The sequence below is a fragment of the Macaca mulatta genome, chromosome 7, assembly GCF_049350105.2.
Source record: "Macaca mulatta isolate MMU2019108-1 chromosome 7, T2T-MMU8v2.0, whole genome shotgun sequence".
NCBI lineage: Eukaryota > Metazoa > Chordata > Mammalia > Primates > Cercopithecidae > Macaca > Macaca mulatta.
Genome location: NC_133412.1, coordinates 36969523 through 36985369, shown reverse-complemented (window position 1 = coordinate 36985369; position 15847 = coordinate 36969523). Strand labels below are relative to the sequence as shown.

At 39.9% G+C, this 15847-nt stretch overlaps 2 protein-coding genes and 1 long non-coding RNA gene across 7 annotated transcripts in view; all 3 read left to right on the top strand.

Annotated features, from left to right (window-relative positions):
- The window catches only part of BNIP2 (BCL2 interacting protein 2), a 28376-nt gene extending 25619 nt beyond the window's left edge, over positions 1–2757 (top strand). For both annotated transcript variants that reach the window (XM_001100604.5, XM_015142390.3), the window contains one exon: positions 1032–2757. The gene's annotated coding sequence lies outside the window, so the exon portion shown is untranslated. The remainder of the gene's footprint in view (positions 1–1031) is intronic.
- A 1627-nt stretch (positions 2758–4384) lies between these two features.
- GTF2A2 (general transcription factor IIA subunit 2) overlaps positions 4385–15847 on the top strand; it is an 18164-nt gene continuing 6701 nt past the window's right edge. Inside the window, exons 1-4 of one of the 4 annotated variants that reach the window (XM_015142347.3) lie at positions 4385–4516; positions 4888–5109; positions 9621–9741; positions 11027–11131. In XM_015142347.3, the coding sequence (XP_014997833.1) occupies positions 9670–9741; positions 11027–11131 (177 nt within the window). In that variant the 5' untranslated portion in view covers positions 4385–4516; positions 4888–5109; positions 9621–9669. Of the gene's footprint in view, positions 4798–4887; positions 5110–9620; positions 9742–11026; positions 11132–15847 lie in introns of all 4 variants that reach the window. The other 3 variants (XM_015142348.3, XM_015142349.3, NM_001258054.1) reach the window with 3 other exon arrangements.
- LOC144329903 (uncharacterized) lies at positions 11232–14274 on the top strand. The gene is made up of 2 exons (XR_013395641.1): positions 11232–13070; positions 13877–14274. It is a non-coding gene; the product is annotated as an uncharacterized LOC144329903 (long non-coding RNA).

The following is a 15847-nucleotide window of genomic DNA, read 5'->3' as shown; positions in this document are numbered from 1 at the left end:
GTTTCTAATCTATAGCTATGCAACATTTTCCCATATTATTCCATTTTAATTTCCCATTACTGGCCGGGCGCGGTGGCTCAAGCCTGTAATCCCAGCACTTTGGGAGGCCGAGATGGGCGGATCATGAGGTCAGGAGATCGAGACCATCCTGGCTAACACGGTGAAACCCTGTCTCTACTAAGAAATACAAAAAACTAGCCGGGCGAGGTGGCAGCGCCTGTGGTCCCAGCTACTCGGGAGGCTGAGGCAGGAGAATGGCGTGAACCCGGGAGGCGGAGCTTGCAGTGAGCTGAGATCGCGCCACTGCACTCCAGCCTGGGCGACAGAGCGAGACTCCGTCTCTAAATAAATAAATAAATAAATAAAATTCCCATTACTGACTGAGGTGAAAGTATATGTGATTGTACTTTTTATCTTTCTGTTGGGATCGTGGATCTCATTTAACTGGCTTATTTTGATGCTTCTGTCACTAGGCTCTAAGTGCCCCTTTTTTAGTCAGAAGTTTTTCATGTGAAATAATTTGATTCTGTGTTCTGCTTGATCATACTCTTAAGCACCAAGGGAAGATGTTCTGTTCACCCCACAATTTAAGCTTAACAGTCTAACTCGGAGGGAGATATGCAGAAATATGATTTTAAGTAGGGTCTAGCAGAGTCATTGGAAAGTGATAAAACTAGGAAGTAAGAGAAAGCAAACCTTTATAAAGGGATAAAGACATAGCTGTCACCTAATATGCCACTGTATGTGTGTCCTTTTTTTTTTTTTTTTTTTTTTTTTTTTTTGAGACAGAGTCTCCATCACCCAATCTGGAGTGCAGTGGCACGATCTTGGCTCACTGCAACCTCTGCCTCCTGGGTTCAAGCATTTCTCCTGCCTTAGCCTCCTGAGTAGCTGGGATTACAGGCACACGCCACCATGCCTGGCTCATTTTTGTATTTTTAGTAGAGACGGGGTTTCACCATGCTAGGCTGGTCTTGAACTCCTGACCTCGCTATCTGCCTGCCTCAGCCTCCCAAATGCTGGGATTACAGGTGTGAGCCACCGCGCCTGGCCACGTGTGTCCTTTTCATATTTCACTCTTGCTGAACATTGATTTACTCTTCCAGAATGGACATCACTAGTAAGTGCACTGAATACTGAAATATGCTAATTGGCAAGCATATATCTGTAGCTAGAATTTTTTCAACCATAATTCCAGAATTTAAAAAGGTAAGAGATCTGCTTTTTGATAGAGGCCTTTTAAAAAGACTGTATAACTTTTCTATTTGGCCATTTATGTGAATGCTCAGGGAATTTGGAAATGTGTTTTATACAGAAGTGGCTTTTTATATTTCTTAAAGTGATAAATTAGCATTAGGACATACCAGATAGAACAGGCCAGTTTCCTGATGAGGTTGGTAGAGATGTGACAGTAGGTTCATCCTTCCTTTTCCCATGTTATATGCAGAGAAGTGTTAAACTTGCTCAAGCAAACGGGAGTAGGAGATAAGCTGAAAATAGAGATTGCTACACCATTCTATTTTGTTTTCATGCCTGTTTTTTTCTCTAATCCTGTATGGACATTTGAGAAATGGACCACAAATCTGAGCGGGATAGAGTAAAAGGTATTAATGTATGTACTTACAAGTTAGGCCTATTTTGCTGTTAAAGAGTCTGTCTTGTCATAGGTCATAGGAAGTGTGTAGTTTGAGTTGCTGGGAGAAAGAGTCAAGAACTTAGACTTGAATGGGAAGGCCAACTGGTGACGGAAGTGGGGTATTATCTACTCAATGTTCTAAGCTAATACAAAAGTATTACCTGGCAAGCATCCCCCTCTGCCCTTCTTGAGATTCTGAATGAATTTAGAATCAGATCAGTGGCGAGACCCAGTTATGTAACTTTCCTTTGAAGTTCTAAATGATAATTGAAATTAAAGTAGTATGGCATGTTTAACAGTAAGGAGTGACGATAAAATTTAAATATAACAGTATGTTGCAACAATTTATAGTAGACCTACTTATGTTTTGAGAACTAAGTAAAATGCTTTGAAAAGTTCACATAAAGCACTTAAGCACCAAATGAAAATGATTTTGTGCTTTCAAATTAATGATATTAGGCTTATAGGATGTCTTAGAATAAAATATGATTCTAAGACATCCTACAAGAAGTGAAAACATTTGCATTTTGAAATTTGTACGCAGTTTGGCTAAGGAGGAACTTGGAAATTTTTATGCAGTTTGGCGAAGGAGGAACTTGGAAAATTCATCAGCTTCTACACAGCACTTTTTGTATGTGGACTTTGTAAAGTTTAATGTCCCTTTAACAGTTGCTTGTTTATTTGTGTAAACCTAACTAGTAAATATTGATGGTGTTCAGGGCCACTGACTTGCATAGCCCTTGGAGCACTATTCGCACAGAACACAACTCAGAGTTTGTTAAGACCTTAACGCACTTTGATATCTATTTCAAAAATACTTTTGTTACCACAAGTTCATTGCTGTCATTCAGACAAAATTAATGTACTGTGATGTTTTCCTACTCTTAGGATGATGTTGCCCAGCCTAGTACTGTCATTTTACATTGTGAGAAATTCAGTTCTGATGTCTGTGTGTGCAAGATATTAATGTGGTCCCTGTAAGAAATACTATAGTTGGTCATGATTTTCTAAGGAGATGTAATATTTTCTTTGACCTGTTAGGAATATAACTTGTGTCTTGATTTGTTGCACATCATATTTTTTGCAACATTAATGAATTTAAATAAATTAATTGGAACGTTGGTCTTTGTCTTTTTATCACATTTTTCTTTCATTATGCTACTAAATTGTTGCTTTGAATTATCTTATAAACCTCTTAAACAATTTCAGACCTCTACACTTGGTTCCCTTTCTGTAGTCTGAGTGCTTCTATTCTTTGGGGATTAGAGAGTTCAGCCTGCTTTATTTATTTATTTATTTATTTATTTATTTATTTATTTATTTATTTTTGAGACGGAGTCTCGCTCTGTCACCCAGGCTGGAGTGCAGTGGCGCCATCTTGGCTCACTGCAAGCTCCGCCTCCCAAGTTCACCCCATTCTCCTGCCTCAGCCTCCCGCTTAGCTAGGACTACAGGAGCCCGCGACCACGCCCAGCTTACTTGCTGTATTTTTTTTAGTAGAGACTGGTTTCACCGTGTTAGCCAGGATGGTCTCCATCTCCTGACCTCATGATCTGTCCGCCTCGGCCCCCCAAAAGTGCAGAAATTACAGGCGTGAGCCACCGCGCCTGGCCCAGCCTGTTTTATTTTAATATAAAAACAATAGTGAAACTTTTGTGTTTCATAGTTGAGAATTTTTTTAAATTAATGGGGAAGCCAAGGATGAAACCATGAGTGGCTTAAAATGAAAACATGGCTTAAATAAGAACTTGTTTAGTTCATAGACCTGCTGAGAGGTTCCAGCTGATAACACTGGTAAATGTTTTCTGGGGTTTTTTTTTTTTTTTTGCATGTACTCTAATCACCATTCAGCTATTTTGTAGGATAAACTGCTCTACACATTACTGCTGCATTTAAGCCAGTGTACCATGCACCCTGACACCTAATTTGTGATTTTGCAAACTCGAAATTCATATTGAAGTATTTCTCTTGCATATTAGATGCAAATGTTAAATATAACTTCTCCCAAATTATTTATGAACCAGTCACAGACTAAAAGCTTTGCCTGACTAAATGGATTGCAGCCCTGTTTCGAGGGGTAAAGAAGATGCCCTGCTATAATTTTTTTTTTTTTTTTTTTTTTTTTTTTTGAGACGGAGTTTCGCTCTCGTTTCCCCTGGAGTGCAGTGGCGCGATCTCAGCTGATTGCAACCTCCACTTCCCAGGTACAAGCGATTCTCCTGTCTCAGCCTCCCAAGTAGCTCGGATTACAGGCATGCGCCACCACGCCCGGATAATTTTTTTGTATTTAGTAGAGGGGGGGGTTTCACCATGTTAGACTGGTCGCGAACTCTCCTGACCTCCGGGTAATCCACCCGCCTCAGCCTCCCGAAGTGCTGGGATTACAGGCGTGCGCCACCGCGCCCGGCCCCTGCTATAATCTTTCCAGAATTCGTCTGCGAGGTCTTCAACAGTGTTACCCTGAACACACTTCCGGCATGAAATATGAATGCCCTACATTTTTTAAATTGTGCATCTAACAGTGGAGAAGATTAGTCTCTAAAAATTGTAAGTCCCTTAGGAACGATTTACTAAACCTGGTGAATTACTCGAGCAGTGCGCCTGTCCACCACTTTAAGGCTTGAAGCTCCAGCCCAACGCCCCTCCTTCCATCTCCACGCCCTTCCCTGACAAGGCTTGAGTGGCGGGCGAGAGCAGGGCTGGGCGGGGCTCCCGGCCCCCTGGCGGGTGTCACTTCCAGGTTCCGCTAGCACTTCCGGGTCGGCCACCCAGTTCTGCGGTTTCTGCGGCGGCTGGAGAGGTGGTCGGGGAAGTAGGAACCTCCTGCCAGGCTCGTGGCGGCTTCTTTCCGCTCCGCGGCGGGAAGCGCCTTCCCCACAGGTAGTGGGTTAGGGAGGGCAGGGTTAGGGAGGGAAGCAGGGCCGCGCTTCCTGCCGCCCCTTCGGAGTCTGGGTTCGTTGGTCGGGTTGTCTCTGAGGGCCGTTCGCTCCTGGGATCGGCCCGTTACCGACCGTTGCCGGCAAGGCCCCGCGGCCGGCACCGGAGAAGGGCGGCGAGGCGGCGGGGAAGGTCGCGTCCCGCGCGGGAAGCTCGTCGTCCACGGGGCGCCCACAGAACCCACCTGGGAGAGGTCCTCAGCCAACCACCGTGTTTTCAGCCAGGTGAATGTCTTAAAGCATCCAGTAGCGCCCTGTGGGTTTTGCCGAATTTCGGAGAGCATTTTTTAAACGTCTCCTTCCTGTGCTTTATAGCTTGTTGTTTGAAGTCTGCCTTCCAACTTTCTTCGTGCGAACTCCGACAAAAGGAACGAATTTTAAACTGGGTGGTTTAATCAAAAAATGCTAGGACGAATTACTTCCCAATTTGGAGACTTAAAATTTTCTGAACTGCAAAACAAGAAGGGAACAATAAATTTCTGTGGCTGATACCACGTCTAAAAGATTAGAACACTTCGCAAGGAATTTTTAAAGAATGTAAGGACACTGAAATCAGTAGTTTTAACAAACGTTTAAATAACGCATAGCTGTTTTCTAGATAAACTCTTAAATTTGTCAAATGGGACGCGATGCACGATTCTGTATTCCTACTTTGCAAAGTTTTTATCTTTCTGTTGGGACTTCTTGCCCTTTTTAACCCCCTCTCCCCTCCCACACACACATTATACTTACTGCTCTGTGCCTTCGTTTATTGAACAGATTTTTTTGTTTTTGTTTTTTGGCTCCCATTGTGTGCCAGGTACTGTTCTAGACGCCTAGTTTACTTAAATGAACAAAAGAAAAAGCTTTGCCCTCATGGAGCTTACATTTTATTAGTGGATGCAGAAAATAAATGTAAAATAAATATATAATGGTGTTAGAAGGTGATGGTGCCATCAAAAAAAAAGAAAGATAAAGGAGTACGGGAAAGTTCCAGAGTGGAGGTGGGAACTGGTAGTTTAAAGACGATGGTGGTTAGTTTAAGCCTCATTTAGTAGGTGTTATTTGAGCAAAGACTTGAAGGAATTAAGAAGATTAGCTAAGTAAATACCAGGAAGAGCGTTCAGGCAGATAGGAAAACCAATACAAAGGCTTTTAGGCCTGTCATGTTTGAGGAATAGCAAGGAAGCCAGTGAATCTGGAGAGGGATGAGCAAGAGTTTTGGGGGTGGAGGGACAAGAAGATAAAGTCAGAGATCATGGGTAGCCGGATCATTGTAAAGGCTGATAGAAGCCATGGGAGATTTTGAATAGAGGAGAGGTGTGTTCTAACTGAAGTTTTAGAAGATCACCCTGGCGGCTGTGAGTTGTGATTAGAGTGTAGGGGTGAGTGTAGAAGCAGGGAAATCATTTAGGAGATTTTTGCAGTAATCCAGATGACGACGAGAGTGGCCCAGGCCAGGGTGATAAACCGTGGAGATGGTGAGAAATGGCTGGATTCTGATTGCATTTTGAAGGTAGGCCTTACAGGATTTGCTAGGAATTAGATATGGTGAGTGAGATAGAGGAAGTGGAGGATGACTTCAAAGGTTTGTCCAAGCTTGTAGAAGTATGGAGTTATTTAAGCCACGATGCAAAAGGTAACAAGTAGAGATGTTGAGTAGGCAGCTAGATCCAGGAGTAAGAAGTTCTATGCTGTATGAATTTGGGGATGATCAACGGTGGTATTTAAACCATGAGAATAAATGTTATCAGTAAGGAATGGGTGTAGACAGAAAGCAGCAGAGGACCAAGGACTGTGTCCTGTGATATTAAGAGTTTAGGGAAAATGGGATCAACCAGCAAACAATATTAAGAAGGATGAACTTGTGAGTTAGGACAATCCAAAAAGGGCAGTGTTCCATAAACCAAGCTAAGATCCTTTACGAAAGAGGAGGGAGTACTCAGTTGTGTCCAATATTCTGATGGAGGCTAGAGAACTAGCTTTAGCAGTGCCATTGATGACCTTCCCCAACCTGTTTCCTTAGAGTGCTAGAGGCAAAAATGAGCTTAAGAGAAGATGGGAAAAAAGGAATTGGGAGACAGTGAATACAGACAAAACTAAGGGATTTTGCTGCAAAGGGGAACTGAGAAATAGGGTGTAGCTGGCAGGGGATGTGGGTTCAGGGCTTTTTGTTTTGTTTTACTTTTTAAGGTGGAAGAAGTAGCCACCTGTTTGTTTGCTAATGGAAATGATCCACAGACAGGGAAAATTTGAAGGTGAGGGAGAGAAGTAACAACTGAATTGTCAGAACAATATCCTTGAGTGAACTAGAAGACAATGCCTAATACAAAGGTAGAAGGATTGGATTTAGAGAAATATAGGTATAAAGTTCAACTATAGTGACAGGAAGGCAGAGTATATGGGTACAGGTTGGGCTTCCCAAATCCAAAATGCTCCAAAATCCAAAATTTTGAGCACCGACATGACACTGAAAGGAAATGCTCTTGGAGCATTCCAGAGCTTGAATTTGGGGTACTCAACCCATAAGTATATACGCTGCAGATATTCTAAAATCCAAAACACTTCAGGTCCCCAGCATTTCAGATAAGGAATGCTCAACCTGTATAGCTATTGGTAGGTAGCTGGATGTGTCTGTGAGTCTGGAAGTTACTGCTTCAGTTTCCTCAGTAAAGTGGAATATTTTGTGTCGTACTCAGATATTTCTAATATATTAGCACTCTGACATACTACCAAATAATTCACTCAACAAATAATGCATACTACATATGTCGTTCTAGTTGGTAAATATGTAACTGAACAAAAGTCCCTGTCTTCACTGGGTCATCTATTTTAGTAGATGGAGACAGAATAAGCATATATGTGTCAGCTTCAGTTATGGGTATGAATAAAAATAAAGCAGTGTGAGGAAGAAGGGAGGTAATTGTTTCTTATAGGTTGATTATAGAAGGCCTTTCTGATGAGGTAATGTTTGACCCAGAGATCTGAATCAAATGAGGGAGTGAACTATGCAGGTATCTGGGAAGAATAGTGTCAGGAGAAAGAACCACCACCACAAAGGCCTTCAAGCAGGATCATGCTTCTCATGTCAAAGAACAGCAGGGGACCATTATGACCACAGCAGAGTGGGAGGGTGAGTGGGTGAAGATAGGGAAGTAGGTATTGGGGGGCCCAAATCACATAGGCCTTCCAAACCAGGGACTCTGGTTTTCAGTGAGATGGGATGCTGCCATTGGTGGTTTTGAATAGACCAGTGATGTGATTTGCCTTATGTTTTAAAGTCTTAGTGTGGCTGCTATGAGGGTGGGGTTGGGATAGGCAAGAGTGGAAATAAGGAGACCATGAGTTATCACATTAACTTTGGTGACAGATGATGGTGACTTAGGGTAATAGCATTGAAGATGGTAGAAGCTGTCAGATTCTGGCTATAGTTAGAAGGAAGAGCTGAAAGGTTGGCTGATGGATGCCAAGTAAGAAAGAAAGAAGTTACTCTTGACTCTAAGGTTTTTGAGCTGTTACAGAAAGACTAGATTTACTGTTTATTGAGGTAAGACTAAGGACAGCATATTTGCAAGAGTAGCATCAGGAACATGGTTTTTGACAAATTGAATTTGAGCTACCTACTTGATACTTTTATCCAGTGTCAAGCAGGCAGTTTTATATATGGGTACAAAGGAAGAATTGAGGGCTGGAGATACAAATTTGGGAGTCATCCCCAGATAGTACATAGTATTTAAAGCCGTAAGTGTGGATGAGGTAACTAAGGGAGTAAAGTATGTGGAGTATAGAGGACCCAAGAAAACTTAGGGCAGTTCAACAGTTAGAAGTCAGGGAGCTGAGGAGGAACCAGCAAAAGAAAATAAGAAATACAGTGGTATCCAGTGACATGAGAGAACTGAGAGTAGTGTCTCAAAGCCAAAGATATGTTTCAAGAAGGCAGAAATTATCTGTTGTACCCAATGCTAGCAAGGTATGAAATGTAAGGACTGATGGCTGCCCATTTTTTTTGCTGAGTTTTACCTGATGATTGCTTCTCAAATGTATTTTCCCCCATCCATCTCCAGACTGAAAATGCCATGAGGTCAAGATCTTACACCTGACGTGTAGTGGAAGCTCAGTAAATGTTTATTTACTCTGTACTGCTGCCACCCTTTTCAAGCCCCCATCCCTCATCTGTTTCTAAATCTCACACTCAAGCCCAGCTGTCTGACCTTTCCTGACTAAAATGCTTCAGTGGCTCCCCACTCTTTGCTCCTATCCTGCCAAACAATTCCATCTATGCTGTCTCTTTCAGCTTCATCTCCTGCCACTCCCTGTTCATACTTATGCCCTGATAATGTAGAACAGTTTATGTTTTTCCCTACAAACATTTCATCCTTCCATGGCTTTACTTATTCTATTCTGTCAGCCTCTGGAATGACTTCCCTCCTCTGCTTGGCTAAAGTCTAGCTTAAGGAACCTGGAAGCTTTTCTGAGCCAGCTCAGTCTACAGGCAGCCTCTATTGTATGCTTTGTATCTTTATCACAGTTCTTATACTGAATTGAATCTTTTTGTATGTATGTTACATTCTTTAGCGTATAAATTTTTAGGATTTGGGAGCGTGTCTTTAATCATCATCTTCTCCCTGGAACCTGTCACAGTGCCATCCTCTTGGTAGGCACTCTGTGAATACTGAATTTAGAGAGAACAGGAAAATAAAGGGGCAGACATGCAAATATGAGCTGCAGATTTTACCAGTGACTTGACAGCAGGTAGAAAGGATAGTACATGGAAAATTCTAGACTAAGTCAGAAGGCAGATATTTGAAGGAAATGGAAAAGACTTTTTAATAAATATAACATCTATACTGCATAAAGGAGTATGAATGCCTATGTCAAAATCACAGGGAAATAAACTGGAAAATCATTTGTAGCTATTCCTTGTAATTCTAAAATGATTATATAGTAATTTGCAACCTCTAAGCATTCTCCTAGTTCTATATTAGAATATTTGAAGTAGATGATATTATATACATAATTTATGATGTTACAGTATGATCTTTTTTAACAATTTTATATTAAATTTTTAGGACATCAATGCAAGCTTGAATAAGAAAAGCAAATTCTTCCTCCTAAGCCATGGCATATCAGTTATACAGAAATACCACTTTGGGAAACAGTCTTCAGGAGAGCCTAGATGAGCTCATACAGGTGGGAGACTGAATTAAAAATCAAAACACTTTTATCTAGATGGGTTTACAGTAATTCTTGTCATATCACTTAAGCAAAGAGATATGAGGTAAAATATCTTGGACTGTTTGACCCAGCAAGTCAGTAACACTGATCAAATAACCTCAAATTCTTGTTTATTACACTGTCCTGACAACAGGACACAAAATATGATTGAATGGTATCATTAAATATAACTAAATCTGGGTATGTGCAGTGTTTCACACCTCTAATCCCAGCACTTTAGGAGGACAAGGTGGAAGGATCGCTTGAGGCCAGAAGTTTGAGAGCAGCTTAGGCAACATAGCCACCACCCATCTCCACAAAAAATAAAAAAATTAGTTTGGTGTGGTTGCGCCTGCCTATAGTCCCAGTTACTCAGGAGGCTGAGTAAACTCTTGAACCCAAGAGTTTGAGGCTTAAGTGCGCTATGATGGTACCACTGCACTCCAGCCTTGGTGACAGAGCAAGACCCTGCCTCTAAATAAAGTTAAATCTTCAGAAATTTTTGTTCTACAAAATTGAGATTGTTGGTTTCCCCCTTCGCAAATTTAGGGAAGAAAGTCATAATTCTTTTTAGCTTTAAGGTAATTTTATCCAGTTTAATAAAGTCTTCTGAGATTTACAAGTCTGAATTTATATTTCAATTTTGAGAAAATTAACCCTTCTATATAATTCTCCCAAATAAAAACATATTAAGTATTTCCGACTGGGCACAGTGGCTCACGCCTGTAATCCCAGCACTTTGGGATCCCAAGTCAGGTGGATTACCTGAGGTCGAGAGTTAGAGACCAGACTGACCAATGTGGAGAAACCCTGTCTCTACTAAAAATACAAAATTAGCCAGGTGTGGTGGCGCACACCTGTAATCCCAGCTACTTGGGAGACTGAGGCAGGAGAATCGCTTGAACCCGGGAGGCAGAGGTTGTGGTGAGCCGAGATCACGCCACTGCACTCTAGCCTGGGCATCAAGAGCAAAACTCCGTCTCACAAAAAAGGAAAAAAAAAAAAAAAAAAAGACAAAGTTTTGTTCTGGCTTTGTAACATCACTGCGTGTTTTCTTTTCAAGATTGTTTGTGTCGAGATAGTACAAAAGATATCTTCAAGCTTTGCTGCTTCATCAGTTATGGCAAAGGAGATAAAGGAATTCTAGTTTAGAGGCTTTGGTTAACCTCAGTTAAATTTTAGATGATAATTTGTATATTTTTATTTACTTTGTCTTTAATGTTCTTCCCTAAGCGGATTTATGACCTTTACCTTTTCTCAGTCTCAACAGATCACCCCCCAACTTGCCCTTCAAGTTCTACTTCAGTTTGATAAGGCTATAAATTCAGCATTGGCTCAGAGGGTCAGGAACAGAGTCAATTTCAGGGTAAGGATATTTTCCTAAATCTAGAAGCCTATACCAATGGTTGGTAAAACAGTGGGGTTTTTTTTTTAGGACCCCTACGTATTTGTTAATCATAGGAAGAGGTGGCTTTAATCAGTTTTTGGAACTTGTTTTATAATAACTAAATTATACTTTTCAATCAACTATATATTACACTAAGTTGGTCCACTTAATGTGAGATACAGAGATGTTTTTAGATTTTTATTTCATTGTTTCATAAATCAGCCTTTGTATGTTTGGCTACCTTCCCTGAAGAGTTACTGAGATTCCATACACCTGAAATATTATCTGCAGGATTAAAGGTAAGTGGCAGAGTAATCCCCAAGGTGCTGTTATGGTTTTCAAACTCTGGCCTTTCCCCATTCCAGGGAAGTAGAGTTATTTCTAGAAACTTCATGTTGCCTCCCTCCTACTCTTAGGTAACTTGGCTGATAAAAAACCTGATCTCTAGTGATAGATAACAGTCCATTCTGGTAGCTTGGTCTCACTTGAGTCACTTATACTTTGAATAGTAGTAATCCAAAGCTGGATAAAATTATCTCTCTCAATTTCCTGATAACTTCAGATTAAGGGCCCATTGAAAGAGTCATGGTGCAACAGAAAGAATTTTACCACATTATGGTATTGATGGACTCATATAGTATATGATGATGTTTGGTTATTACTTATCTAACTATGCTTATATTGTATTATAAGGCATAACCTAAATAAATATGGTCAAAAGAAGGTTAAAATATGGTTAACAACCAAAATTTGATCATTAATTAACATTTGCCTACTTTATTTCGTACTTAAACATTCAATAAACAGTTTGAGTGTCTATTAACATACCAGGCATGCTCTAGATACTCAGAGATGAAAAGATAACATACCAGGCATGTTCTAGATACTCAGAGATGAACAAGATAGACAAAATCCCATTTGACTTAAATAAGTCTCATGTATCAGTTTCATGTGCCAAAAAATTATCTGGAGTAAAATATGCCTTCAAGACTATATAATTTGACCAGTGGATCCATGAATTTTTAACAGTAATGATTCTGCCAAAATTAGTTTGTGTTTTTTTAATACACCCATATGCAGAAGTCTGCCCAGATGATCTATGTTAATACATAAATTTTGCTCTAGTAAGAAATTTGGTGGACTACTTATCAGAGGCAATGTAGTTCACAACGCCTAACTAGTCATCTTCTAGGTGTATTATTGTAGGTTTCTAGTTTGGATTTCTTTAGCTACAGTTAAAGTAATTTGACATTTACATTTATCTTGCACAGTGTTTTGTAAGTTTTGTCTGTTTTCCAAAAGCTATATATATAATTGCTCTCAGCCTTGATCAGAACTTGTCCATTCTTTCGTTTTATTTTCCTGCTGCTGCTATTCTAGCTCAGGCTTTTATCACCCTACTCCTGGGTTATAGCCAACTTGATCAATTTTAAGTCCAGAATGTTTGCAAATGACATTCTGTTTAGCTTAGTGTAGCATATGGCTGAGACAAAAGAGATAATAGTTAGAAATATCTAATTTTCAGAGCCATTTTGCTCGATCAAATTTAAGTATATATTTTTCGTTTATAATTTGCTGACCTAGCAGTGAGAAGCATCCTTTACAAAAATAGAATAGTTCTATATAGCATGTTAAATTGTTTTTGTTTTAAATCCTTTTATGGGTTCCATATAAGTGAAATTATTTAGTAGAGTATTATAGGAGAAAATCCTCTTAAGTATGAGAGCTAAGGTTTTAATCATTTATATGTTTTAATTTATTAGTTAAAAAATCTAAATATATGTACCATGGAGCTTGAACTGAATTAATTTTTAGGGAGAAAATTCAGATTGAAGTGGTATGTATAACTAGGCTTTTATTTTGTTTTATTTTTTTTTGAGACGAAGTCTTGTTCTGTTACCCAGGCTGGAATGCAGTGGTGCAATCTCGGCTCACTGCAACCTCTGCCTCCTGGGTTCAAGCGATTCTTCTGCCTCAGCCACCTGAATAGCTGGGATTATAGGCGCGTGCCACAACGCCCGGCTAGTTTTTGTATTTTTAGTAGAGATGGGGTTTCACCATGTTGGCCAGGCTGGTCTCGAACTCCTGACCTCATGATCCGCCCGCCTCGGCCTCTCAAGGTGCTGGAATTACAGGTGTGAGCCACCCCACACGGCCATAAGTAGGCTTTTAAGGAGCCATTGTATGTTTTTGGGAGAACATATTCCCATAGATAAAAGTAATGGTTACTTAAACTTTATAGTGTTGACAGTAATTAAACAAGCATTAAAAGATTTTTATAGTGTTTAAAATTTAAAAGTTTAAAATTTAAAGTTTAAAAGATTTAAACTTTACAGTGTTGACAGTAATTAAACAAGCATTGAAAGATTGAATGCCATACCCCCAAAAAATAAGATTTAGTGATCAAGAAAAATAGCCCTTCTAACAAAACTGAAGGTTTGCTTTTTACTGTTTTTTGATGTTTCTATAACAAACATTTATTACATAACTTTTAAGGTGTTCTTTTAGGCTGGGCACAGTGGCTCATGCCCTGTAACCCCAGCACTTTGGGAGGCTGAGGCGAGCAGATCACTTGAGGTCAGGAATTTGAGACCAGCCTGGCCAACACAGTGAAGCCTCGTCTCTATTAAAATGAGCCGGACGTGGTGGTGCACGCGTGTAGTCCCAGCTACTTGGAAGGCTGAGGCAGGAGAATCGCTTGAATCCAGGAGGCGGAGGTTGCAGTGAGCCAATACCACACCACTGCACTCTAGCCTGGGCGACAGAATGAGACTGCATCTCAAAAAAAAAAAAAAAAAAAAAAACCCAAAAACTTGTTGCCCGGTTGTGGATACATGTAAACCAAAAATGTATTTATTAAAAGTGCATTGAAGATACAATTTGGCCAAATGATTAAGTGTTAAAAGTAATATTTGACCAAAGCCAAATATCTACTTATAGAAGGAACTTTTTGAATTTAAAGAATTAAAAATTTCACTTTGAAAATTATAATTATCAGGCAGCTCAAGCCTGTAATCCCAGCGGGTTGGGAGGCCAAAGCGGGAGGATCACTTGAGGGCAGTTCAAGACCAGTCTGCGAAATACAGTGAAACCCTGTCCCTACGAACAAACAAATAAATAAAGTAGCTGGGTGTGATGGTGTGTGCCCGTAGTCCTAGCTACTTGGGAGGCTGAGGTGATAGGGTGGCTTGAGCCCAGGAGGTTGTGGCTGCAGTGAGCCATGATCATGCCATTTCCTTTCAGCCTGGGTGACACAGCTAGACCCTGCCCCAAAAAAAAAAAAAAAAACTATATATGTATATATGTATAAACACATATAAATTATATAATATTTATAATTATATAATATATGCACATATAAACTGAAAGACATGTATATATTATATAATGTTTGTAATTATATAATTATAGACTATATGTGTATATATACTATATACATATATAAATGTAGTTTTTATACTAGAGATACTGAATGGATTCTGACTTTCAAATGAAGAGAGTAAAAAAGCAAGATATTTAAATAACTAAAAATTGTATACAGAAAAGCTTATTTCATGTTACAGATTCTAGTTCAAATTATTCTAAAAAGATTTAAATCTTATTTCATGTTAGAGATTCTAGTTCAAGTTATTCTAAAAAGATTAATCTCTTACATTTAACTTTTTAAAAACATTTGTTGGCTCAAAAGTTACCTAGCTAATGTGCTCTTTGATATTGTCAACTTAATTTTCATCTACAATTGGAAGGCATTTCATAACTTTTATTTAATATCTTTCAGTCAAGATTTGTAGCATTTTATTTTTGCAGTAAAATAAATGAAGTATATAAACTTAAACTGCAACTAATGGAATTTCAGCATATGATATGTAAGATTTTTCACTCCAGTCTACATCTAAAATGCTTTATTTATATTTGAAAGTGAATACTCACATACTGGCTCATAAATCCCAATGACTTGCTTTAAATTATTTACATAACATTATCAAATGAAAGTAATTTACTGCAAGCTAAGCTATGAGGACACAAAGGCATAAAAATGATATGACTTTGCGAACGAACTTTGGGGAAAGGGTAGGAGGGTGGCGAGGGATAAAAGACTACACATTTTGTAAAAGAGAAAGTAAGGCAAGGCACAGTGGTTCATGCCTGTAATCCCAGCACTTTGGAAGGCCAAGGCAGGCAGACCACCTGAGGTCAGGAGTTCAAGACCAGCCTGACCAACATGGTGAAACCCCGTGTCTACTAAAAATACAAAAATTAGCTGGGTGTGGTGGTGGTACATGCCTGTAGTCCCAGCTATTCGGAGGCCAAGGCAGGAGAATCACTTGAACCCAGGCGGTGGAGGTTGCAGTAAGCCGAGATCGCACCACTGCACTCCAGCCTGGGCAACACAGCAAGACTCGGTCTCAAAAAAAGAAAGTAATATACACACTTCTTTTTTTTTTTCTTTTTTAAGATGGAGTCTTACTCTGTCACTCAAGGTGGAGTGCAATGGCGTGATCTCACCTCACTGTGACACCCGCCTCCCAGGTTCAAGCGATTCTCCAACCTCAACCTCCCAAGTAGCTGGGATTACAGGCACCCAACATCATACTTGCCTTATTTTTATATTTATGTAGGGGTTTCACCATGTTGACCAGGCTGGTCTTGAACTCCTCACCTCAGTGACTCTCCTACCTCAGCCTCCAAAAGTGC